The following is a 26,068-nucleotide window of genomic DNA, read 5'->3' as shown; positions in this document are numbered from 1 at the left end:
ATGATCTTGGCAAACGCCTTCTCCATCGTCCTCTTCGTAGGTGAGTGGCCCCGGCGGGGGATGCCCGGGAGGGCTGCTGCCGCCCGGCCGGGCAGGATGGCAGAGGCGGCGGGTCCTTCCCCGGGTGAGGGGCTGCGGGGGCTGGCGAGAGGCACCGGCGCTCCTCCGAGGTGGGCACTGCTCGGGTCTCGGTCTGCATCCGGAGAGGGGCAAAGATTTTAACTAGGGGCAACTTTATTTATCTATTCTCTTCTCAAACTTAAAATGGGAAGGGGCCGGGGGGGGGTGAAGAAGAAACCCCAGCGGGGCAGCCCCCGCCTCCGGCACCGCACGGCCGCGGGCGCGATCCGAGGGAGCGGGCAGGATCGGCGGGCGAAGCTTCGTCTTCGCTCCCCTCCCTCCTTGGCAGCCTACGTGGATTTGCATTTCGGAGGATGATCTACCCCTCTTTTTCCCCCCCACCCCCACCCCGTGTCTCCCAGCGCCCTCCAGCCGCTGCTGCCGAGCCTGCCGCCCACCCCCCCCCCCCGCTTCCCCCTCCCCGCTTCCCCCTCCCCATTCCTGCTGGTGCCTGGGAACTCGGCGTGGAGAATCGGGTGGGAAAGTTGAGCTAATTGCATGTGCGTGTGTGTGCGTGGGGAATTGCTGTCCCCTCTGTTGCAATTCGTGCGTGTTGCTTTAGATCATGTGTGAGTTATTTCGGAGCTCTGTGGCTGCCAGGAAGAAAAGCTCAGCATTCCTACGGCCGTGGGGAAGGAGCAGCCGGAAAGGGGGAGAAGTTGGAGGCGGTGGTGGGTCTGGGGTGAAAAGGGAGCAGATGAGAAAGGTGAAATGTCTGGTTTTGTCCTGGGTGCACGCAGGACGGTGACTCAGCCGTGTGCCATGTGGTGGTCCCCACGCCGTTACGGTAGCACCTGCACCCCGCTGCTCTCGGAGGGTGCCCGGCTGTGTGTGTGTGTGATCCCTGGCACACTGCAGCAGTGAGTGCCCGCAAAAACTCCACTGGGCTCGCCCGGGCTGGCAGAGCATCGCCCGCCTGCGAGGACGGGGACAGGGGACAGGCAGCTGCTGGGGGAGACTTGAAGGCTGCAGAGCAAACCTCCTTCCGGAGCACCCCGTGGTGTGGGGCTGGGGGTGCAGGCAGAGGGACCACCGTGTGTGGGGTGCTCGGCATCCCCGGGAGGGCTCTGCTCCCTGGGTGACGTGGGGGTGACAGGTTCTTCCTTTCTCCTTCTCCCCGGCATGGTCCCTGTCTGACGAGAGGAAGGGGTGCCGTGCTGGGGGTGGGGGAGATGCTGGTGCTTCGCATGCCTTTGTGTGGGGTGGGACACAGGCCTGACTGGTGGGAGGCTGAGCCCCAATTTGGGGCGCCCTTCCCCGTGACCTGCCAGCGGCAGAGCATGCCAGGGAGTGTCAGGGCAGGGGGGCACGAGCCCTGCTTTCAGAGCTGGAGGGAGCAAGAAGGGATGGTCCGGGGGCAAGGTGGGGGGCACAAGTGGGGAGATGTGTGCAGGGGAGAAGAAGGGCTCTCCAGTGCTGGCTGGGGGGGCCGCTGGCCGTTTGTACGCATGTCTGACTCGCTGCTGGACGTCTCACGAGCGAGATCCAGGACGACGGGGACCTCCAGGATGCCCCACCTAAGGCATCCAAACCGTGGTCCGTTCACCCTCACATGCAAGGCTGCGGGAACGCAAGACCCTCTGCCCCTTTTCCTGGGTGGCCCAAGGGTTTCAGGGGTGCAAAGGAGGAGGCTGGGTGGGGAGGCTTCCCCCGCCCCCCCAGCCAGAGGAGCTGTGACACCCCAAGCAGTCATCACCGGGAATCTGTACCCCTAGATTGAGCATTAGGGATGGGGTGCCCAGGGGGTCTCATCCTGCTGCTTTCCAAAGCAGCCCCCCCCCGACTCAGCCTCATGGTGAGGAGCGCGGGGGAGCGGAGCCTGGCTCTTCACATCTGGGCTCTTCTTTCTGCTGAGCCAAAAAAGCCCTTTGGTTGGGAGAAAACGATCGCTGCCACAGCGGCCGGGCTGGGAGGCTGCACGTTCCTGAGCAATCGTGGGCTTTTTTTTCGGAGTCGAGTTGTGAGGATAAATATTTACCTCTAAAGCTGCCTGTGTCCAAAGGTCTCTGGCAGGACCAGTAAAAGGAAACATGTATTAGAGCTGGAAAAGAGGCGACGCAGCCCGGCGCTGCTGGAGGAAGCCGCGGGAGAGCGAGGAAAACGGGCCATGGCGTTGTTTGCTGGCTGACTGTCGGAGCCTTGTGCATCTGCCTGCAAATCCGTGCTGTGCTCCGGCACCCTGGAGACTGCTGAGGATTAGATTTAAATTCTCTGCAGATGTTTTATTGATATGTGGATCTGCGAGGCAATTTCTTTTGGGTAGGGGAAAAAAAAAAAACAACACCTCAGCCTGCCCCTCCATCCAAACTCCAAACCTTGCACCTCCGTGGGGGTCTGCAGGGCTTTGCTCGGTTTGGCAGCACCGTGAGCGGGTTCCAGTAAAAAACACTGACCCAGCAGCCAGGGCTGAGCATGCTGCTGGGTTTGGGGCGTTCAAGCTGTCCCGTGCAGGCTGTGAATCGCGAGGAAGGGCTGCTGCTGCCCTGCCTCTTCCAGCAGAATGGCTTTGTGCGGTGCTCCGGGGTCTGCTGGCACTCCCGGCTCAGACACGGTGCAGGATGCTGCAGACACTGTCCTGGGGCTGCCGAGGGGGCACACAGCACCCTGCTTCTGCGAGGCCTTGGAAGCAAGGTGGCAAAAAACAGGAAGCTGGGGCCAGCTCATTGCCACGTGTCCCTGCTGGCACCTTGGTGAGTGGATTTACTGTTGGACTTCCCATCCTGGCATGAGCGAGTGCCCACCTCGCAAGGATGCTCTGTGCGGTCCAGCACCTGCATCAGGGCAGGGCTGTGTCCCTTCCCTGCCTGCCAGCACCTCCGCTCCCCGCCTGGGAGGCCACCGGAGCCAGCAGAAAAGGGATCACCACTGGAGGAGAGGCTTTGGACCGCACTTCGGGAAGAGACTTCATGGCATCAGCTGGAGAAGACCAAATTGGAGCTGAGACCTGGGCTTGCTTGGGGCGAGCGCCGGGCAGATCTGCTGCTGGGCTGGGCAAGGGCAGCGGAGGAGGAATGGCACATGGTGGAGCTGTGGGATGGCTCTCGATGCCTGGGAGGTGATTGCCCTGGGGCTGGCGGCCACAGCAGGAGCAGGTTGACCCAGCTGCTGCGCTGGGTGCCTCGGACTGGGCTTTCCCGGCGTGTAAAGGTGCAGAACTGGCCCCTTTCTACTCAAAGCACCAAAGCATCGTCCATCTTATGGCCCAGAGCTGGTGTTTCTGCCCTGAGGAGCGTTTGGGGATGCCTGTTTCTCCTCCAGCAGTCCAGGCTGCGTGTCAGGAGCGTGCCTCCATGCTCATGGATCCTGCCTGCCTTTCGTGTGGAATATAATCCTTAAAGGCCAAGGAGGGCCTTCCCAAGGGACATCTGCCACCCAAAATTGGATCTAACGTGGGCATAGAGCCTCTGCACCTGCTCCTGGTTACTGGACACCCTCCAGACCTCTCCGGACCCAATGGTGTTTGTTTGGGGGCATCGGCTGCAGACCAGGAGGACGGGATGTGTTCCTTGGCCTGACCGCAGGCGCTGGAGATGTTTCCACCCCAGGCTACTGCCTGTTCTGCCCCTTCATACCCAGCATTGCCCATCCCTTCTGCAGAGTCATCTCAGCCCCAAGTATCCCCTCTCCTCTCCCCATGGCCCGAGGAGTGTGTCCTGACTTGGAGAGGTGGCCACTTGCTCCCATGGCATGCAGGAGGCAGGGGATGGGTGCCCACCCCAGTGTGGTGGCAGGGAACCAGCCCTGCCTGCCTGGGGGAGCCGCTGCCGGGGCTGAGCACCAAGTGTGGGAGCTGCCCGTGTGTCCTGCCAGGTGGGGTGGGACACGGGTGGCCCCTGTCACATGCCTGTAGATGTCACTGTCCCCCTGCCATACCCGGCCGAGCGGCCGTGGGTTGGGAAGGGGCTGGGAGCCGGAGGCCTGGATGTGGCAAACGGGGGAAGGGGAAAGTGGTCCCCAGGGCGCAGGGGCAGCAATAAGTGTGGGCATCGCATGAAGTGGGGTCTCCCCCTGCATCACCCTCAAGGGTGGCCAAGGATGCCCTCCAGGTCCCATCATGCCCATCTTTTCCTGTTCCAGGGCTTTCCCTGCCTGTGGTTGCAAGCGGGCAGATGGGAGGGTCAGGAGTGACAGGGGGTCCTGCCCACCCATCCCCATCGCTTGGCTGGTGCGGGCATGGGGGCAACGCAACCTGTCCCCCTTCCCTGTGCCCCCGCGATGGGATGGGCCAGTGGGCTTGCCTGGGGTTGACTCTTCAAGAATCTGTTTCAAAAAGCAAAAGAAAAATGAGAAAATGATAGAAATAGCTGAGGGAGTGCTGGGCAGGAAGAGGAGGGCTTGTGGAGGCAGGGTCGGAGGAGCAGGCAGTGGCTGTGCCCGGTCAGGAGCCAGGCAAGCCGGATGGTTGCCACCCGGAGGGATGGCTAGCCCGGAGGCACGCAGGAGGCCATCCCCGAGGGGAAGAGTTTGTACCGAGCTGCAGCCGCTCCGCAGCCCTGCCAAGCCCGAGCGCTCAGAAACCTCATGAGTCAGATGCCCTAAAAATCCAGCGGCGGGGCTGGAAAACGATGAGCCGCGAAATGAGGACCAGGCAGGAGCGTGCGCAGGGAGTTCGGACGGGCTTTCTGCTTCCCTTGACTCTTGAGAGGTCATGCGTGGAGGTTCGTGTCCCCGAGCAGCACCGGGGCTGGGAACACGCTATATTTGTTTATTTGTCTGGTTTTAATAAGAAACAGAGAGTCCCGTGGCATCACGGCGGCGCCGGGAGCCGAGGCGTTGGGTTAACCCTCCTCCTTCCCGAGCCTTGGGGCATGGCATCACTGCCGGGGTGCCCTGTGACACCCCACTTGCTTTTTCAGGCCACCAGCTGAATTTTGCTGTGTTTGATGGTCCCCAGGGGGGTTATGGCTGGGGACACGTCCAGGCTTGGTTGAGGCATGATGGAAGGATGCTCTTTAACGCTGGGGACCGCGGCTGGGGCACGGGCTGATGCGTGGGGTCCCAGGGAGGGAATACAAGGGGTTCACCCCACCTGGTCGCCCTCCCTCACCTCTCTCTGCCCTCATCTCTCCTTCCCCTGCCCCTCTCCCAGATGAGATCCTCCGCTCGCTGGCTGGCCCCCCGTCCCTGCCGGGGCAGGACCCCCATGGCTGGCGAGTGCCCGTGGACTGCGTGCGAGCCAACGAGCTGTGCGCGGCAGAGCCCAGCTGCAGCTCCCGGTACCGCACGCTGCGGCAGTGCCTGGCCGGCCGCGACAGGAACACCATGCTGGCCAACAAGGAATGCCAGGCGGCCCTGGAAGTGCTACAGGAGAGCCCCCTCTACGACTGCCGCTGCAAGCGAGGGATGAAGAAGGAGCTTCAGTGCCTTCAGATATACTGGAGTATACACCTGGGGCTGACCGAAGGTACGTGGGGTTGCCGTGGGGTGGAGGGTGCTGGAGGAGAGGTGGTCTTGACCCACCTTGAGGTTGGGAAGCTCCAAGGGCACCTCGCTGCTCTGGAAAAAATGAGCAAGAGCAGTGCTGGGGGTTGCGTAGGCACCGTGGGGGCAGGTGGCTGGTCCCCCCTGCCTTGGAGGATGCTGATGGGGTCAGGCTGAGGGCTGGTCTGCCCAATGTGGGCATGGGGCAAGGGAGAAATGGGCTGGGGACAGCGTTTGCAGCAAGAGCTGATGGCTATCGTGGCACAACCATTGTGCCCAGGTGCCCGGGCACCTGCAGGCCCTGGCAGGGCTCTGCTCCAGCTGAGCTCCCTCCCTCCTGCCTGCCCCAAAGGAGGAGACGTGCCCATGGGGTGCAGAGGGAAGCATGGCTGGGGCACGGCTTTGCACCTCAGTACTGGCTGTGGGGATCTCCGTGGGGTGCAGAGATTGCCGCTACCCCCTCAGCCCCTGCCAGCCCCCCCATTATTCCTTGCTCCGGTGGGGTTTGTGGGCTGGGGAGCTGCAGGGAGGGCTTGCGGGGGTCTCCCCTTGCAGAGTAGCCATGCGTCAGAGCCTGCCCTCACCGCAGCCTGCTGAAGGAGTAAATCAGAGGCTGGAGCAGCGCAGGTAATTGAAATTGGATTTTGCAACCTGGGGGTTGGTTTGTTTGTTGACAGCAGGATTATCGACTGCCCGAAGGTGGAGGGAGACAGGGGTGCACCCACCGCCCCTCGCTCCTCTGCAGGGGCATCACCTGAGCTGGGGGCTCGTGCTGCTGGTCCAGGGCTGCGGAAGGGCAGTTTACTGGGCTTGGAGGAAGGAAGCGGCTGGGGGGGGCTCAGCTGGGGCTGGTGCCAGTGCTGGTGGGGTTTTGCTTTGCTGTCATGCGTTCTCTGTCCCCTCCTGCACCCCTGTGTGGCTCTGGCTGCCCCCAGACTGGAGAGGAGCAGAGCCAGCACCAGTCCCATCGTGTAGATCCCTTTAACAGGCTTACGACGGGCTCTGCACGTGGAAGCTCTCAAATCCAGCTTCAGCTCGTGCAAAACCACCTGGACCAGAGCCCCGGAGTTGCGGCACGGTCCTTGCGAGGGCACGTGCCCGCCTGGCTGGTGGCACCTTGCAGCAGATGGACCCTGGGCCCCTCGCGGCACCAAGCGCGTTGGCAGCTTGGCTCCGCTTCCACCGGGGATTTGAGCCTGTAAAAATGCCCATTCCTCTGCTCTTTCCTTACCCCGGTGGAAACCCACCTCCTTTGGCAGCTGGAGCTAAAAGGGTCGAATTGCTGGAGCCTCCGTCCCTGGCAGCCGCGTTCCTGCAGCGGGCGCAGGTCTCTGCCCTCCTGCCTGAGCTGGGATTGAAGCTGGAGGAGGTGGTGGTGCTGCTGGGAGGGCTTTGGTGGCAGCCGTGAGGACGTGGGGGGGCTGTACCCAAGCCCCCCCGGGTGAAATTGCCTTCGAATCTGGGTCAAGGCAGGGACCAGCGAGCCCAAAAACCAGCTCAGAGCAGGAATTACTGCTTAATTGTTCTCTACTCCTCATTAGCAGCCTTCATTCAGCAATTTCCGAGGGCTTTGCAAACCTGAATGAAGGATGCTTTCCTGCTTGATGGGTACTCCAGGACCTGTACCTGGGGGAGGAGGAGGAGGAGGAGGTGGGAAGAGAAGTGATTATACCAAGTCTTAAAGGGAGGCAGAAGCTTTGGGGAGATCCAGCAGCTCGAATCTTTAACGTGCATAAACCAGTGAGTGTAAAAGCTACGAGGAGCCCGAGGTGGACCCCGGGCTTAGCAAAGATGCCGTGTCCGGTGTCGCTCGGCTGCGGGCGCTGGGCTGTCCCTGCCATTAAGGAGGACTGCTTTCACTCCAGCCTCGTTCCTGGAGGTTAATTGCATCTCAGCGAGCTCAAGAAAAGTCCACTGCCCTTTTAATGCTCAGTAATTTTCCTAGCAAGCAGCAGGGTCCAGCTAGTATTTAATTATTTATTGCATCGACAGAGCAATATACCAGGACGTTACAGTGTTTCCTAAATGCACTTTAATAAAGGTGTTATTTGTCATCGGAGCATTAGGAAACCCAGAGCTGAAGGGGGCTGGCATGAAGCAGGAGGACTTTGTAGGTTGCTTGGGGCGTGTTTCCTTCCCCACGATGGGCAGCAGCAGCCGGAGCTGCCCTTGACCCTGGTGGGGGCTGTTGCCCCCCATGTAGCATCCCTCAGCATCACCCTGAGGGTGGTGGCAAGGCCAGGCATGGGGTGATGGGCTGAAAACTCGCGTCTGCTGAAGACAGCCCAAGCTGGCATCCCACCGGGATCTCCCCGCCTGGCCACCTGGCTCAGCCCCCCTAAATTTCCAAGGAATGGCACTGAGGAGCTGCTGGGCTTGGAGCGAGCCCTCCCGCATCGCTCCCCGCCTCTTAATGAGCTTGTTTTCCAGCACAGGGTTTCAAGTGGCTCCTTAATTACACGGGATAAATACTGCTGCCTTGGGCTAATAATAACTCGGCAGAGCACGCGTGGGCTGCAGCGATCCCAGCTGCCAGGGTCCGTCCTCAGGGCAGACCAGGCTCACCCGTGCCAAGGGCACCCGGTGCGGGCAGGGATCCTGCCGGAAGGGCTGCCGGGCACGGCGGGATCGATGCTCTGGGCAGCTGGTCAACCTCTGACTGGGGTGTTCAAAGTCCAGCCATTGATTTTATTTTTTTTTTTCAAATATATATGTGTTTGTTTTTTTTTTTCCCTGTGGCTGATGGGGTTTGAGGAGAGCGTTTCCTCTCCTGAGAGCCGTGGCTGGCGCTCCGAAATCAGCCTCTTCTGGAGATATGCAAAGGGTGGACAGCAAAAGCCTCAGAAAAAACATCTCTCCACCTCTGCTGGATTTGGTCCCCCCAGCCTGGGGCCAGGCAGACGGTGCTTGGGTTCCCTGCGGAAAGCGTGGATTGCCATGGGTGAGCCCCGGGGCTCACTGGTGGGGACGCTCTGGTGCTCAAATGAGGGTCAGTATTCCCCCACTGAAATATTCCCATTTTTCCAAAGTGCTTCAGAGGCAGAGCAGAGCAGAAAAGAATCTTTACAGTGCTTTTTCTTTTTTTAGGCAAATATTATTTTTTTTTGCAACAACAACAACAACAACAAACAATCTGGAGTTGAGCACAGACCCTAAAACTTCCAGCTTGCAGCTGGCCCGGACTCTGTGGATGTATTCATAAAACATTGACCGTTGGAATCTAGATTCCCTCAACTCCTGAGGTGGGTTTGAACGCGGCTGCTGCCAAACCTGCCTGGCACAAGGAGCTGAGCCCATGGCAGGACCCGCCGTCGGGCAGCTGCCGGCAGCAGCGCAGACCTGCCCGGCCAGCCGCGAGCTCCCAGCCTGCAGGAATTCAGCTGAGCTGCTCCAAAATGGGCTTTTCCTTTTGTTGCAAGGGCTTTCCATGCTTTTTGGGTTTCCCTCCCCAAATCGCAGATCGCCACGCCGGGAAGGTGCCCGCGCCCGGCCGTAGCCTCGGCGGTGGCTGAAGTTATTTGCTGTGGTTTTTAATTTGCTTTTTCTCCCCTTTCTCTTTCTTCCCTCCTGCTCTAGGAGAAGAATTTTATGAAGCTTCCCCCTACGAGCCGGTCACCTCTCGTCTCTCTGATATATTCAGACTCGCTTCAATTTTCTCAGGTAATAAAAGCAACACGCTTCCGCCGTTTTATCTTCCCTTGCCCGTGAACGCAGACCTGTTACCGAGCTCCCTGGCGAGGAAAACCAGCGGCTCCTTCCCCCGTGGTCTGGTCCTTTGCTCCTCCAGCCGCTCTCCTGCCCACCCCTTCTCCCCTCGCCCCAGACTTGATGCCTTGAGCATCCCTCGGGGGTGTCCCGTGCCCCCCCGCAGCCGGCCAGGATGCTGGTGCCTGGCAGACGGGAGCGATGCTGGGACTGGTTCCTGAGTGCTGCTGGAATTGCTGCACTTTGGGACAGATCCTCTCTGTTTCAGACCGTCCCGGTGGGATGTGATGTTGCTGGGAGCGGGGGAGCCCCGGCTGAGGTGGGGGCTGGATTTGAGCCCCTGCCTGGCGGCTACGGCAGAGCTGGGGGCAGCAGCCCCCTCCTCAAGCTTCCCGTTTGCCCCCCCAGGCTGTGATTTAGGTTTTTACCTTTTGGATTCAGCTCGTGTCGAATAGCTGGGGTGGCTGCAGAGCCTGTGACCCCTCGTTTGTTGTGCCGCTGCGTCCTCTCGTGCAGCTGCCTGTCCGTCGCTCCATGTAAAGTGTTTTGTCTTCTGGAAGATTTGGGACCAGCAGGACACCCTGGGGAAGCCGAGGTGGGGACCCTGTTTGCTGTCCCTCCCCGGGACAGCCAGCCTCCAGCTGAGCTATAGGTTGCTGCTGGGAGAAGGATGCTGAGCCCTGCGGAGCATCTCTCTGCCTCCTCTTGGGAACCCAAACTCCACCATCATCCTCGGGAACTTTTTTTGCCATTTATTTCCATGACAACCCTCGGTGCTGCCACCCCACCCCCCCCCCTTTTCAAATTAGGTCACGAAATTCCTTGGCTTCTCCTTTCTCTTTCTTCTCTTAACCCTTTCCCCGAAAGCTGCCCGCTGCCGCGGGGCTTTGGGGGTCCCTGTGTCCCCAGACCTCGTGAGGTGCATATGGGCAGAGGGTGGTGGCACCTCGGGGACCCCAAAGCCATGCTGTGCCCCCCACCCTGGAGCCACTCTGGTTCCTTTGGGGACACGTCTGTGCCGCCGCATCCCCTCGCTGCCGTCACCCACCGGGGTTTTAGCTCCCGAAGCGAATTTGCCAGGCTCCCTCCGAGGAGCTTAGCAGCGGTTCGGGATGACGATGCCACCCCCTCCCGTCTCCCGCACGCCTTTTTGGATTACATTAGCGTCAGGGAAATATTTTAGCTGCTGGAAAGTATGAAAAGCGAAGTGTCTGGAGTGGGAGATTAAACGCTCATGGGTTGATTTATTCATAACAGCAAAGCGAGAGGAGAAGGAAGCCTGTCTGGGAATTTTGGGGCTGGGGGAAGGGGGAATTGGCTGGTTTTATGCTCTGGGGATGTGCTGTGGCTGTTGGGGTGGCCTCGATGCTTCTTCCATCCTTTCTCTGTCCCCTTTGTGTGGGGCTGGAGTGGTGGGGGTGGCGAGTGGCTGCACCCTGGGACCCCCAGCCCTGATCCAGAGCCCAAGCGATGGAGGCACATGAGCTGTTGGTGCTGTTCCTCGATGCCCGGGCAGAGGCAGAGCACTGGGGGGGTCGTGCAGGGCGCCCCCACGTTGCGGAGCATCCTGGGATGAGGATGTTCTGTAGTGCCAAGGGTTGCTGGAGCCTGCCCTGCATAAACCACAGCCTGCAGAGAGGAAGGAAGAAGCTCCGGATGGGAAACCAGCCCCATGCTGTGTTTCTCCCCGCGTGGGCACCAACCCCGGGCAGCAGCACCCACGAGGTGGGTGGGCATCAGACCCCCTGGCCCCAGCCCGTGCTGCGCAGCACGGAGCGGGCTTGCAGCAGCGCTGCCTTTGCCATCGCCCTTCACCTCCTCCTCTGCCCCTGACCCCATCCTGCACCTAGAGGCCGGGCAGAGCCTGCAGAGGGGACAGCTGGTGGCACCAGGTCCCCCAGTGCGGTCCCCTCCCCGGCTCCGTGACCCCCGTTTCCTTCTTGCCTCATGAAATTTTCATGCTTGTGCTTTATTAATGAGCTCCCCAGAAACCCTGCGCTTTCCAGCATCTGCTCTATTAAAATGCATCCAGGTCCCTGCAGGTCTCGGGCAGGGCAGGAGCGATGCTCCGGATGCTCCGGAGGATTAGGCAATAAGCCGGCGCTTTGCACGGATCCCGCGCTTGTGCCGGAATGCCGCCGCGCTGGCTGTTCACCGCTCGCAGGGCTCGCTGCTGGGGGGCACCACCCACACCCCGGGGTGCAGAGGGTGCTCAGTGCATCCCCCCCAAAACTGGGAGCTGGTTTGGGCAAGGAGAAAGGAAAGCCAGGTGTCCCCCATCCTCTCCAAGTGTCTTTTTCTCCTTCTGGTCCTCCGACATCAGTGTCATGAGCTGTCTCCATCCTCAGCCCCCGGCTGGAGAGACCCCATAGCACTGTCCGGGCTGGAGCAGGGGGTTCCTGCTGTGAAATGGCAATTTCTGCCCTGTCCCATCCTTGGGGAGAGTGCCAAGCCCCGAAGGACTTGTCTTCACCTCCTTTCTCCCTGGCTTTGCTCCGAAGAGGGCTCTGCGAGGAGCGGGGAGGAGGATTCCCCCCAGCACAGCGCTGGTTCACGCTCCGACCATCCGTCAGCTCGAATGTCTCTCTTAGCTCGGGCGACCTTCTTGCCTCTCCCGCTATTTTTCAAGGCAGATCTGCTTATAAATCACACAGCATAAGGAGTTTTCACTCCACGTGTGTCTTCTCGAACTCCCCCGTCCCCAGTATGTCTCCACGGGGGTGTTCATCACTGGGATGACACATTTGGCATTTCGAGGGCTCTCTCCGAACAGCTTTCCCTCCCCCAGCTCCAGTAAATTGGGGGGTCTCGTGGTGTCACAGCCCAGCTCAGGGTGCTGACTGCCCCATGGTTGACATGGCAGGGGTGGGGACCAGTGGCACCGAGCCCCCGGCAGCTGCCAGCATCTCCCCAGGGCAATGGGATGGGTCGGGTTTGCATGGGCTGGCACTGTGTGTGAGGGTCTTCCAGCTTCACCTTTTAATCAGGACTCGTTAGCGGTGGTGGTGCTGTCGTTGCAGCTCCCGGCTCACACCACGTTGGATAAGACCTTGGGAAAAGGAGACAAAGTCGGGTCTCGTGCTGCAAACGACACCCCGAAACGCTGCACACCTGCAGGACGAGCCCCACGGGTGGCAGGGGGAGGCGAGGGACGATGCTAATTAGCAGGGCCCTACAAATGAGTCCGTTAGGAAACCTTGCCGGGCACTGCCGTTTGTCTTTGCCAGCGGAAGGCGGGAGCCAACGGAGGAACACACGGACTTGGCTGGGCTGGAGTGGGGGGGATTGGGGATGAGCTGGCAGGTGTGATCAGGTGGCTTCAAAAATAGCACCTGGGCTGAGGGGGCAATCTGTCATTTTGACAAAAAGAACAACAAAAAAAGAAAATTCAGCATTTGTTCCCGTGCGGTGGTTCGGCTTCATCCGCCCTCTCCCTGTTGATCTGCTGACGGTTGGGATTCCAGGCTGGTGCAGGGCAGGTGGCCGGTGGCTGGTGGCCAGTGGCCAGCTCTGGTGGCAGCCTTGTCCCCATTATCCCAGCCCTGTGGGGGGGTTGGCTGGGGGTGACCTGGTTTTGGGGAGCCCCAGGAGGGGATGCGGGGGCTGGGGGGGCCCCTGTGCAGCTCGGCAGGTTATTCTGCTTCAGAGCAGGCTGAATAATTAATAATTATTCTTTGAATAATTGACAAGGAAAAAAAAAAAACATTGCAAATTCATGGCATGAATTATGCACTGAGACTGTTTGACCAGGTCCTCCCCAAACACCCCCGATGCCATCCGTGTGCGTTAACCCCTCCTGTGCTGGAGGAGGACCTCCAAATCGTGCGGGAGGATAAGGATGAAGAGGGGAGAAACACAGCGATGCATCCAGCCCCTTCCCCGCTGCCGGCACGGCAGGGACAGGCTGTGCCAGAGATGCCAGGGGGTGACACCAATGCCAACCCCCTTCCCTGTAGCATCTCCCCAGCTTGAGGGCATCTCCCCATCCCTCGGTACCACACTCACCCCTTCTCCTTCTTGCTCTCCGGGCAGGAATGGACCCCGCCACCAACTCCAAAAGCAACCACTGCCTGGACGCGGCCAAAGCCTGCAACCTCAACGACAACTGCAAGCGCCTGCGCTCGGGCTACATCTCCACCTGCAGCAGGGAGATCTCGGCCACCGAGCACTGCAGCCGCAGGAAGTGCCACAAGGCTCTGCGCCAGTTCTTCGACCGCGTCCCCAGCGAGTACACCTACCGCCTGCTCTTCTGCTCCTGCAGGGACCAGGCTTGTGCCGAGCGCCGGCGGCAAACCATCGTCCCCTCCTGCTCCTACGAGGACAAGGAGAAGCCCAACTGCCTGGATCTGCGCAACGCGTGCCGGACGGATCACCTCTGCCGGTAAGGGCTGCGCCGGGCTCTGCCGCGGCTTCTCCCAACCCAGCCCGGTGGTGGGTGGTCTCATCGAGGCGTTTTGCGTGGGGCCGTGGTGGGGTTCGCGGTGCTCTCTTGTTGCCTGACCCTATTCCGAGTTTATTAGCATCTTCCCAACGCCCTGTGGCAAGTAGTAGCTCCTCCAGTAGCCAACTCTGTCCTGTGCGTAGAACAGGGCAGAGTTAATGGTTTTTGGCTGCTCATGGAGAGGTTCATGGGCTGAGACATCGCCTTGAGTTGGTCCCCCCTTTGCTGCGGGGTGAACCCGTGGGTTTGTGTGGGGCTGCATGTGGTTTGCAAGCGTGGGGGCTGTCAACTGAGCCCCCCACCCTGCACCCTGAGCTCTGTGCTGCTCTGAAACCCCCAGTGCCAAACCACGGCTCTGCCCTTCCCTGTGCCCGGGGTGCTGGGGGTGGGATAAAGAACCAGAGCAGTGGGGATGGAGCAGCTTCGGCTGCAAGCGGTGGAGCTGAGTCCCCAGGGACTGCGTTGTCTCTATTCCCACCCTGGAATTGCTCCGTCTCCCCAGGCTGTGGGTGGGACGAAGGTGCAGAAGGCAGCAGGACCCCTCGATGTGCTCTCAGCATCCCCAGCCAAACTTCACGGCTGGCGAAATCCACCACTTTCCCCGTGGCAGAGCAAAGTCGGGAGCTCAGACTTTTGTTCCGTTATGAAACTCATTATTCACGTGGCAAAAAACCTCCTGTCACCCTCCGGGGGCTGGATCAGCCTCATAAAGAATATATTTCCGAGGAGGAGGAGGGTCTTTTTGCCATCAAGGTGATAGAGTTTCCCAGAGCCTGGTGGCGAAATAAATAAATAACACGGCTTCAGGTCCTCCTCTGGCTGCAAGGGAATGTGTTGGGAACGTGGGAATGTGGCTTTTTATCAAAAAGTAATACAGTCAGCCCATGGCTATGAATAAAAGATACCTGGGCTGCGCTGAGTCGTGGCCAAATCTCCGGTAGCACCTCTCTGTCATGATCGTTCCGGCATTAAACGCTGTGGATGCGTCCGGCCGCAGAGCGGGATAACCTGCGTTGGGTGGGGGGGACCAGAGAGGCCACGGAGCTGCTGAGCATTAATTATAAGCCCCTTCCTGCCCAAAATGAAATTCCACCAGAAAGAGGTGAAGCGGGAAAGGGGGAAACACGTGGCAGCTGCTTTGGCTGTTTGCTTCGAGTTGGAAATGTGTTTTTCCGGCAGCAGCGCGGATGCTGCTTGGCTGGGGGGAGGCAGCCCGGGCCAGGGGCTCTCACCCCACAAAGCACCCGAAATCCAGCATTTATTTGTGCATCCCTCGAATTTTGGGTGTTGGTTTGCAGAGTTTTGCCTTAACCTCGGCGGGTCTCTCTCTGTGATGGGACGTTGCAGGGCTGCATGGATGCGATCCTTGGATCTGGGCTTGCAAGGGAATGTCCCATCCCATCGGCTCCCCTCCCATGGCTCAGTCCCGGGGGAGCTCCAGCAGCGCTCCCCCAGGCTCAGGCAGGTGGATTTAGCTCCAAACCCCCTGTTAAAAGCAGTTGCATTAACCAGGCGGTGGCACTGGGGTGCAAGAGGGGTGAAGAGCCTGCAGCGGGGAGCCCGGGATGCTCGGAGATGCTGCCGTGCCCCAGCAGCTCGCCTGACCTCCTTGTGTCTGCAGCCATGAAAGTGTTTAGAAGCCATGACCGACCTGGGGAAGGGGGCAAAAAATAACAGTTTTTCTCTATTGATGTTGCCTTGTACATGAGAGAGGGTCTGGCTTTTTTCTCCCTGACTTGCTGTTCACGCTTCCTCAGAGGGGTTTAGATGATGTGAAGGTGCCATGGATGGATTTAGGGTGGATTTGGCGTGGTGCAAGGGGGTCTCATTCAGCGGCGATGCCGAGGTCCCTGCTGTGGGCTCGGTGCTTGGAGCTGCTTTGCAGGCAGGGTTGCACCCAATGCAGGGGTCTACAAACCCTGGTCCATGGCTCTGGGACCCCTGGAGGTGCTGCTGGTCCCACTCCGGGCGAGCATCTTGCTTTGCTCTTCTGCAAAAGCCCCAGGGTGGGGGGTTACATCCGCGTGCAGGTGAGTTTGGTGGTTTGGTGTCCCCTTTGCCGAGCGGCTCTGGGCTTGTTTTGCAGGGACAGGGTGGTCTGCAGGGCTGCCTGGTGCTGGGGGGCCTCTCCTCTCTCTCTCCTGCATTTATAAATAACAAAGCATCGGCAGGCAGCCACTGCCAAGGTCATCACCAGGTGCTGGGAACGTGTGTAAATAGAGCACATGACCTTCATCCTCCTTCCCATGGCACTGGCACCCACCAGCCTCCACCCAGGAGCAACTGGGCATGAAACCCCTCCGCGTCCCATCACCCTGAGCCCCTTCCTGCTGCCAAGGCGAGGCCGGGGGTCTGCCGTGGGATTCTCCTCGGCGCCTGCACCCATCACGCCAGCATCACAGCCTGATGCTCGCCCTCCGTATCCGCACGTGGCACCGGCAAGGGCATCGCACTCGGGAGCAGGTCGGCAAGATGCTCCGCAAGCCAGCGGTGACGGGAGATGAGACGATGCTCCCACGTGGGCTGCGAGTGTCATTAAGCCTCCTGGCTGAACGGCTAATGAGCGGCGACCCCTCCGTGCCAGGATGGCACTCCGCGGGGAGATTTCCATTGGCACCTCGGTGTGGTCAGTGCCGAGCTGGGCACGGGGGGCTGCACCTCGGAGGGGCTGCGGCCGCTGAAGGATAAACACCCCCCTGAGATCCCTTTGGTTCCTTCCCGAAAGAAGGAGAAGAGTTGGGGGAGAAAGAAAATGGAATTATTTACTTCTACCCAGCTGAAAATTTGCTACTCAAGTCCAGGATGGAAAATGGTCATTTTGGAGGTTTTCATGGCTTTGTGCTGCTGCTTTCCAGCTGCGCTGGGTTGGGGGTTACATGGTTGTTGAGCACCAGCCCCTGTCCCATCAGTGGTCATGGAGCTGGGGGGATAAAAGCCCCCAGCTCCTCCGTCATGCCAATGGAAGGTGATGTTTTCTGATTTTTTTTGGACTGGAGTATTTAAACCAATGGGCAGTGTCCCAGTGTGGAGTGGGAGTCTGGATCGCACCGGGGTCCCTGTGGCTGGGAGGAGGATGCTGAGCAGCCCCTCCATTCTGCACTGCACAGAGGGGCTGAGGACACCAAGGGGTCAGGATGCGACCCCCGAGCTCTGTGCATCCCTGCGTGGGCTCAGGCCCTGGCAAGGGCCGGGAGTGGGCTGCAGGATCCGGGTTATTCTGGGCTGAAATTCTGGGCTTTGCTTCAGATGAAGCCAAATCAAACGGCCTCAATGTGTGATGCTGCTCAAAGGCGCCGGTGAGATGCCCGAGCCCCTTCGCCCAGCTCCCGGCCGCGAGAGCAGGAGCAATCAAGGCTCAGATCGCTGCAATTTGTGAAGCTTTTCCTGCCAGGAAGCTTTTCCCGGCACAACAGAGGAGCCTGACAAACTCCCCGAGCTTTGTGTCTGATTGCAACAGACAGGTTTTAGCTCCCAGAATATAAAAACCTTTTGCAAAACACCAACCTCAGCTAAGGGGTAAGGGAAGGAAAGGGGAGAAAAGAGCTGATTTCAGCAGCTGCAGTTTGCTGTATTTTTCATCTTGCATCAGCAAGTCAGGAACACAAATAATCTGGTCTTATATGCTTCAGTGATGCTGGTGCTGAACAATTTCCCAGCCTCCACTGGCTGGAGCTCCTCAGCATCCCAAAGCAGAGTGGTGTTTCGTTTGCCAGGGTTTTCTTCCTTGTTTTCAGGGTATCTGTGGCTGGAAGGGGGCCGGATCCTGCCTGGCTCCCCCCGTGTCCGTGGGCATTGGCGAGGTGCATTTCTGCATCCCTTTGGCCGGGGTTGGGATGCCCATTCAGGAGCGATGCCCTGGGGAGGGGAAGCCTGGCTGCATCGCCCGAAGACCCACAAGGGAGACTTGGCTGGGAAGGATTGGTATTGATTAAACACCAAACATGAGAACAAAACACCTTTTTTTTTTCTTTTTCCCCTAACCCACCTCCTCGTCTTCGCGCCCTTTGTTTAGCACGGACAAAATGCCATCTATAATGGATGTTTCCTTGATAAACAGCGGAGCGGCAGCTCAACTTTCTCATTACGCCGTGTAATGAGAGCAGCTCAGAAGTGTGGCTCAGCTGTCCCCGTAGCTGTCTGGGAAGGAGGAGGAGGAGGAGGGAAAAACGCTCCTGGATTTTAAGGGTGGATCTGGGAGATGATGGAGAGAAGCAATGCTGGTATCTGGAGGGGGACAGGGCACGGCTGATGCGTCCCCAGGGTGGGTGGCTGCACCAGGGCTGGGCAACTGGGGCTGTAATCATAGAATCATAGAATGGAAAGGACCTTAGAGATCATCTAATCCAACCTCCCTGTCATGGGCAGGGAAAGCCTCCAGATCCGACCTTAAATTAGGAAATTTTAAGTTGGTGGCTTTGGCTTCGTGGTATGGGGTCAGGGATAGAAAGAGGGGGCCAGTGGGGCAGCACCCCCTGGGTACCTCTGCCCCGGGACCCCATGGGCACCCACATGCCGAGGGGGCTGGAAGGGATGTCTCAGCTCCACGGCCACCTTGCTCAGGGCTAACGGCGCTCTTAACACAGGAATAAGTCAATTCCCACTGAATAATTAAATAGAGACTCTTCATAAGTATTGACTTAATGTGACAGCAAGTCTATACTGACTCAGGGTTTGCTTATGTAAACACAATCTCCTGTTCGGCTTAGTTAGCAGTTCAATGAAATAGAACAGTCCTTCAATTAAAATCAAATGATGCGTGTGTTTAATTCTTCCCTTCTCGTACCGGGTAATGATAGGGTTTGAGCGTAGGCAAGAGGATTTAAAAAAAAAAAAAAGAAAAAAAAAAAAAAAAAGTCTCTCAACCGCTCTTATCTGTGATGAATCGAAGTGTGATGTCCTAAAAATACCCGCAGCCGACCAAACTTCTTAATTAACGGCTCCGAACCGCGCAGTCCGTCTCGTTGGCTGTTTGTCCTCTTTTTTTTTTTTCTCCCCCTCTTGCTGGCTTGGCTCTGCCTACTCGGATTTGGGGATTTCTCCTCTGCTTCGCTCTGGTTCCTTCTCCTTTTGCCTCTTTCCTGTCCGTGGGCGCGGGGCAGCTTTGGGGTGAGGGACCGCTGCCCATCATACCCAGAGATGCTACTGCTACCGCAGAGCTGTGATTTTCCCAAAAAGCAGGAACAAAACCCTCCTAGCTCCTACCAGAACAGGCCACTTCAGACTCCAGAGGTGGCAGATAACTTCTTCTGGATAAAACAAATATTTCCATTGATTTTTTTATATTTTTTTTTCCCCCTCTCTGAACTATTTACTTGCTTTGGTAGAGGGTCATCCAGAAAAGTAGAGTTTTACTCCAGCTTCCCTCGTTTCTTTAGCTGCTTCTCATCCCCAGGGCTCTTTTTGAATGACCTGACCACTGTTCTTGGTGTTTGAGGCTAATTTTTTTTTTTTTATCTCAGCATCTCCTGGCCTGGGAAACCTTTATCTCCAGCAGGATGGAGCAGGCAGAGCGAGCGTGGGGAGGAGGATGCCCAGCGAGCCCGCGGGTTTTTCGTGTCTTGCTGAGTTTTTCCATGTTGTCGCAGCTTCTTGAGCATCCACTGCTCTGCGGGAGCGGGGAGAGGCACGTTCTGACGCTCGTGTCTATTAAAGTCTTTCCTTGGTCCCTGTAAATTGCCTGTGAAAAACACGTCTGGAGTAATCTCCGCTTCTTGGACATTTTCTGCATGAAATATTCACGAGGCTGATGCTGTTCGCTTTGATGGGCGGTGAGTTAGAACCAGCGCCGCGCTTGGACTTCTCCTAGGCACGCGGTGATGGGAGCAATTAGCACCCAATTAGGCACCTTGCATCTGTTCCGGGGACTTTTCTCCTTAAAAAATTGCAACTCACCGACAAGTGGGGGGAAAAAAAAAACCCAAAACGATCCCGAGTCCTCGCGTAGGTAACTTTTAATGTCAAAGCGAGGGTTGGCAAGCTGGGGCTGAATTCCTGCCTGATAATAAGGCTGGGAGCTGAGTTGGCAGCCAGGAGCTGATGGGATGGGCCCTGCAGAGATGCCCAAAGTCCCCTAAAAGGGGGGTCTGTGTGCCGGGGGGTGTATGTGCACCGCAGGGACCCGGGTCCTGGGGAGGTGTCTGGAGTTGGGCAGGGGGCAAGAGAGGTATTAAAGCCCCCTGGATCACTGGGGCTGCCTCCCCTTGGTGTCATCCTGCTCTTTCACTCAGAAATCAAATGTATTTTCTAGATGCATCAAAGAGAAACAGCTTGGGAACCCCTAACTTTGAAATCCAGCACTTGGAGTGGGTTTGGGATATGATGCATGTGTGTATATATATAATTAGCTTTCATTAATCCCTTTCTTGCTCCTTTTTTTTTTTTTTTTTTTGACTTGGAAGCCTCTCAGGAAACTAAGGTGCTGGCCGAGGCTGTGCTCTGCACCTCCCGGTCCCCCTGTCCTCCTTCCCCAGCTCTGACCCAGCTGCCAGCCCAGCTCATCCCAGCCCAGCTCATCCCAACCCAGGTCTGGCATTTTCCAGCAGAGCCTGGCCAGACCCACCTGCTGCCTCGAGCTGCTGGCCAGCAATTTGGCACCAATTCCTCCTCTTTCTGCTAAGATGGACTTGGCTCCCTCTCTTTTTTATTTTTTTATTATTTTTTTTCTGTTCCTCGGGCACTTAAAAGCAGAAATCTGAGAAGCTGTGGGCCAGCTCCAGTAAGGTTTATTCCTGGCAGTTCCAGTCTCATCCAGCGACTGCAAACTCATTGTATACAATGGAAAGAGTGACATCTGGCTTGGATATTCTGGAAAGATTACCAGCTGGCTTGTCATGTATTATGAAAAGAATAACATTTGCCTTAGAGGATGCTACAAGCCAGGAGCAGGGCCCCGGGGAGCAGCGTGACAAATTTCCGTGGTACTCGGTGATGAACTTGCGGCAGTTCTTTAGGAGAATTGACGTGCCTTCGCCTCTAATTTGGGGAGAGGGGAAATGCCGTTGGAAACTTTATTTATCTCCCATGGAGGAGAGGAGGAAGGAATCCAAATACCTTCTCGCCACGGGGATTGCGTGAAAGGAGCAGAGTTGGAGCTTTTCTGCTCCGCAGCACCCACCCCGGGCTCCTCCTTCTGCTCCCAACTTGCAAATGGGGAGCAAAACCCCTTGACCCGAGGCTGGATTTGGCTGCAGGGAGGGCTGAGCGTTGTGGACATCCCCTGGAAAAGCTTTTCCGCATGCACCGGGCTTCGTGCACAGCTCCGGCGAGGGAGACCGTGTGCGGGGAGCCGAGCGTCAGCCCTGGGAGCAGAAGCAGGATGGGACCCCCCGGCCTCCCTCTCGGCACCGTTTTACTTTCCCTGTGTGCTGAATCACGAGGGAGGGAATGAAATGTGGGTCTGGTGAGAGTAACCTGCTCCTGGGACGGGCGAGTTTTCCTTCCTGGAGGAAGGAGAGGAAGAAGATTTGCTCCTGGTGTCACTCGTGCCACAGGAGAGCTGCAGAATCCCTTTTTTTCCCCTGGAATTGGTGTTTTAGCCCAATCCTATCCTTTTTCCCCATGTCATGGGGCTGCTGCCCCACACCCCCCCATTGCATCCATCCCTGAGATGGTGCCAGTTGCATTATTGCTATTTATTAACACCCAACACTTAGAAGAGCGTGGTGTAGAAATCCTGTCTTCCCGTCGGGAGGGCTCGGATAACCCAGATGAAGAGCCTGACCTTGCCCTGGAAATTTGCAGCCTGTCGGGAGGCTGTAAGTGGGTCAGGCAGCTGGTGTAAGTGGGAAAATAATTCAGTTCACACCGCTGGCAGCCCGTCAGCGGGCGAAAACCGAGTTCAACCTGTGTGCCCGGCCACGGGAATCAGCAAAAAAAGGGCAGCAAGCGCACGGGTGGCTGTCGCCAACCCCCTGGCTCAGGTGGGGAGCTTGCTGCGGGGCGATGCCCCGGTCCCCGAAGGACATGGGGGTCCCCAGAAGAGGCTCAGCTGCCCTGTTGGCTGCGAAACCCCGTGATCTGGAAAAAGCCCCAGGCGTGGATGACTGGAAACAGCCAAATTCTCCAGGAAACCACTGCATTCCCGCATGGAGCATCCAGCGCTCTGGTCCAGCCCTGAGCAGCTGTGCTTTATTCCCTCTTCTGTCCTTTCCCCGGTTCATAGCCCATGGAACTGCAGTGGCTTTTTGCCTGTGGGCTCAGCACCAGCATCTCTGCTCCTCCCCAGTGGTACCTCTGAGATCTGGTGTGATGGAAAGCGCTGGCTGGATGTAAGGTATCGCTGCAGATCCCTTCTCCTTCACTCAATCACTGCTTCTTTTGTTCCTCCATTTAATTTGATCGAAACCTTCTGAAAACAAATCATTCCTATTTAAAAAAAAAAAACCAACAAGAAACTCAACCCAGCATTTCTACCCTTTATTTTTGTCAGTTCTTATGGCTTTAGGCAGGTGCTGTTGGATGATTCAATCACTGGTTGGACAAAGATGACATTTAATTAAGAAGGAAGGAAAAGGAAGCTGAAGAAAATAATGTATGCCTTCTTCTATCTATATGAAGTGTGGAAAAAAAAAAGAGCGGAGGAGATTTTCTGTTGTGAGATGCAAGGTCTCATCTCCAGCGTCAGCAACTTGGCTGCTGCGTGGCAATTCCTCCCTGTGATTGAGATCCAGCCTGGGCCAGGACTCAGCCCCGGAGCTATTCGTTTCATGGCTGAGTCAGTCTGGAAAACTGCTGCCCATCCATCTGTCCACCTGGTCCATCTGTCCATCCTCTCCTACGTCCTTCCCGTTTCTTCATCCTTCTGCCTTGGGGATTCGGTTCATCCCAAGAAAAATCCCCAGAGCGCCGCGTGCGGAGCGCTGGGTTTGTGTCAGCGGAGCCAGGGTACGGATACACCCGGAATGACTGGGCTTCCGGCGTTCCTGTGCTTTTTCTGTGCGTTGTACCGCTCCGTGAGAGAAGATGGGAAGGGGTAACGAAGCCAGTAATCGGGTTAGGAGTGGAAATCAGCTCCTCTGCTCCTCTTTTCCCTTCTTTATTCCATCTGGTCCTGCTGCTGATCTCCCCGGCTGTGCTCCTTCTGCCTTCGCTCTGTCCACAGAGCTGAGTCTGGCAGGAGGGCAGGCAGGGCACGAGCATCTTGGCATCTCGGGCTTCCTTTTGTTTTTCCCTTCTCAGCTGCGAAAGGAGACAGGAAAATGTAATCCCCAACCTCAGGCATTTTAATTGCACTTTAAGCTTTAACATTTCAGGGGGAAGATAAAAACAAGCAGTGAAATTTTACAGTCGTGTAATGACGCCGGGAGCAGCGCGGCCAAATGGGGTTGTGAAGTTTACGGTGTGCTGTGCCAGTCGAGCCCGGAGAGGGCTGGGAAGGGGGGGAGCAGGCAGGGATGGAGGAACGAGGGTCCCGCACTCGGGGGCTCATCCCCAGCGGGGTCCCCCCCCGCACGCCGTGACCCTCTGGCAGGCTGGGGTGATCGGAGGTGAGCCACGAAGCTGCACCTCCTGAGCCTGGATGTCCCTTGGATCTCCCCTCCCAATCCCAGTTTATCCAAAAGAGGATAAATTATCCTCTTTTCTCACCTTTATTTATTTTTTTCCAAGCGCCCCTCCTGACTGCTGAGCCACCCTGTGCAGGGAGCGGCGGCGAAATTCCGTCCCTCTCCCTCTCCCTCTTTGCACCCAGGTCCCGGCTGGCCGATTTCCACACCAACTGCCAAGCTTCCTTCCAGTCCCTGACCAGCTGCCCTGGGGACAACTACCAGGCATGCCTGGGCTCCTACGCCGGGCTCATCGGTGAGTGCCGGGGGCTCGGGATGGCCCCGGGGTCTCTCCCGCCACAGCCCCTCATCCCTCTCCCTTCTCCTCGCCCGGGCACAGGCTTCGACATGACGCCCAACTACGTGGACGCCAGCCCCACCAGCATCACCATCTCACCCTGGTGCTCCTGCAAAGGCAGCGGCAACTTGGAGGAGGAGTGCGAGAAGTTCCTCCGAGACTTCACGGAAAACCCCTGTCTCCGTAAGGCGCTTCCCCATCCTCCATCCTCACCCCGTCCCAGCACCACCAGGGTGCAGCCCCCGTCCCATAAACACCTCCTGTCCCCCAGGAAACGCCATCCAAGCCTTCGGCAACGGCACCGACGTCAACCTCTCCCCCAAGAACCCCTCGCCCCCCATCACCCTGCCACCGAAGACGGAGAAGAGCCCGGCCTTGCCGGATGACATCAATGACAGCAACACCATGTACGACACGAGTGTCATCACCACCTGCACCTCCGTCCAGGTAGGACCCCAGCCCGGGCGCTGCTGCCAGCCGGGGTGGGTCCATCACCCGGGAGATGGGCTGCAGCAAAAAGTCCTGCTCCACGCAGGCATCTTGGTCCGGATGCGGTGTTGGGAACTGGGTGCCCAGCAGGATCCGGCCAGCCCTGGTAAACAGGGGTCTGGGCACTGCCCGGGGGTCTGGCGTGGGGAAGGGAGGGATCCGTGCCCTGCGCATCCCTTTCCCTCGCTTGGAGCATGGCACTGTGCCCAGGGCAGGTGAGCTGGTGTGTTTGCCTCCAGCCCAGTTTCTCCTGCCCTCACCTCGTTCGGGGTGAAAATGCCTTGAATTCCACGTGGTTTTGGGAAACTTGAGAAAATACGGGTTTTCTTGCATTGCGCTGGGCTTGTGGCTTCGTGCTTTGCTCCCTGGGTGGGAGGGAGTGCCCCCAGGACAGGGGGACCGTGGCCGGTGGGTGTCATGGGTGGGTGCGGGGTCCTGGGCAGGAGCATTTGGAACGGGGAGCAGGGGGGGAGTGAACCTGGGAGCCCAAACCTTGGGGTGCAACCCTGGGTGGGAGCAGCCCCAGGTGCACGTACCCACCCTGAGCCTTCCTCCTCTCCTTCCTCTTTTCCTTTCTCCTTCCTCCTTTCTCCTTTCTCCTTTGCCCTTCCTTCTTCCCCTTTTCTCCTCTTCTTCCTCCTCTCCCCTCTCCAGGAGCACGGATCAAAGCTAAACAAGTCCAAAGAGCAGAGCCTGTGCTACTCAGAGGTACGTTCGGGGTGGGGGGAGCACGGGGTCCCGGGTCCAAGAGCCATTTCCCACTGCAAATGGCTCGGGAAGGATGTGCCAGACACGCGCCGTGCCGGGGACCGCTGGCATCGCTGACCCGAGCGCAAAACCAGGCGTTTTCCAAGATTGGTTGTTTCCCCCCGCAAAAAGGACCCTGCTGAGACCCCCTCTCCCCTCGCCCGCAGACGCAGCTGACCACAGACATCATGCCAGACCAGAAGACCTTCGTGGACCAGAAGGCGGGCGGCCACCGGCACCGGGCGGGCCGGATCCTGCCCGTGCTGCCTGTCCTCCTGCTGAAGCTGACGTTATAGGGGGGTGAGGAAGGCTCCGGCAGCGCCCGCCGCCACGCTCGCCCCCGCCGCCGTCCCTGCCGCGGCCACGGAGAAGGGAAGGGAAGGACGGACGGACCACCTCGTGCGGAGACTGAAATGCTCAGAACCAGTGGGGATGCCGAGCCCGGGCACGCCGGCTGGCAGGAGGGACCCTCCCCAGCTGGGAAACTTTGGTGGTTTTTTTCTTCCTATTTTCTTTTTTTTTTTTTTTGCCTTTTTTTTTTGAGGTTTTTTGGCTTTTACAGTGCGTTGGGTTGCGTTTCTAAAGCAGGAGCCCACAGCTCATGGTGAAATCCCCACCACGTGCCCCACAACGGGGGATCCCCGAGATTTCCAGGGAGGGAAAATCCACGTGGAGCAGAGCTTTAGCAAAGGGGATTTGCAGGAGCCATCGGGCCAGGTGTGCTGGGGTGGCCGTGGGGACGGCGAGGTTTCCGCACCGGAGCATCCCAAAGGATGGACATGCCATCGGGAGGCTCTTCCGCATCCTCCGAGGGGACTCGCTCGAGCTCTCGACATCATTATTGGGGTTGTTTTGTTGGTTTTTTTGTTTTTGTTTTTTTCTTTCCCGTGGTTGGCGAGAGTTTTAAAAAGGAAGAGAAAAGAAACTACTGTTCAAATGTTGTGAGGTTGTCCTGATGTTTTCAATCTGTCACTTGGAGGGGGAGAATTTATTTTTATTTTTATGCTTTTTTTTAAAAATTCTTCGTCCGATCGAATTTGGGTTGGGATGGGATCTGACCCGTCAGTGGTCGGAAACCTCTATATGTTCCTCTCCGTTTTCTTTCTTTTATATATACATATATAGTGTATGTATATACTGTTCACCTATACCTACATATATGTATGTATATACATAACCATATACATCTACAGTGTGGCTTTTTTAATTTCCTTTTTTCCTTTATTTTTTTAAAAAACGGCAACAGCGACAACTTAAAAATGTATTATTGTAAAGTTTATTTTTTTTAATAATGTCTATAATGGA

At 57.7% G+C, this 26,068-nt stretch overlaps 1 protein-coding gene across 1 annotated transcript; it reads left to right on the top strand.

The window, feature by feature from the left end:
* On the top strand, nt 1–25,059 carry GFRA2 (GDNF family receptor alpha 2). Its single transcript, XM_086628123.1, has 9 exons — nt 1–40; nt 5,210–5,524; nt 9,118–9,201; nt 13,279–13,627; nt 23,376–23,485; nt 23,570–23,710; nt 23,799–23,974; nt 24,671–24,724; nt 24,931–25,059. Exons 1-9 carry the CDS (start codon nt 1–3, stop codon nt 25,057–25,059), a joined length of 1,398 nt encoding a protein of 465 aa, XP_086484249.1.
* Nucleotides 25,060–26,068: the final 1,009 nt, after the last annotated feature.

Source organism: Tauraco erythrolophus, chromosome 29 (genome assembly GCF_009769465.1).
Source record: "Tauraco erythrolophus isolate bTauEry1 chromosome 29, bTauEry1.pri, whole genome shotgun sequence".
NCBI lineage: Eukaryota > Metazoa > Chordata > Aves > Musophagiformes > Musophagidae > Tauraco > Tauraco erythrolophus.
Note: the sequence above shows the minus strand (reverse complement) of the source record. Positions and strands in the feature narration are given on the sequence as shown.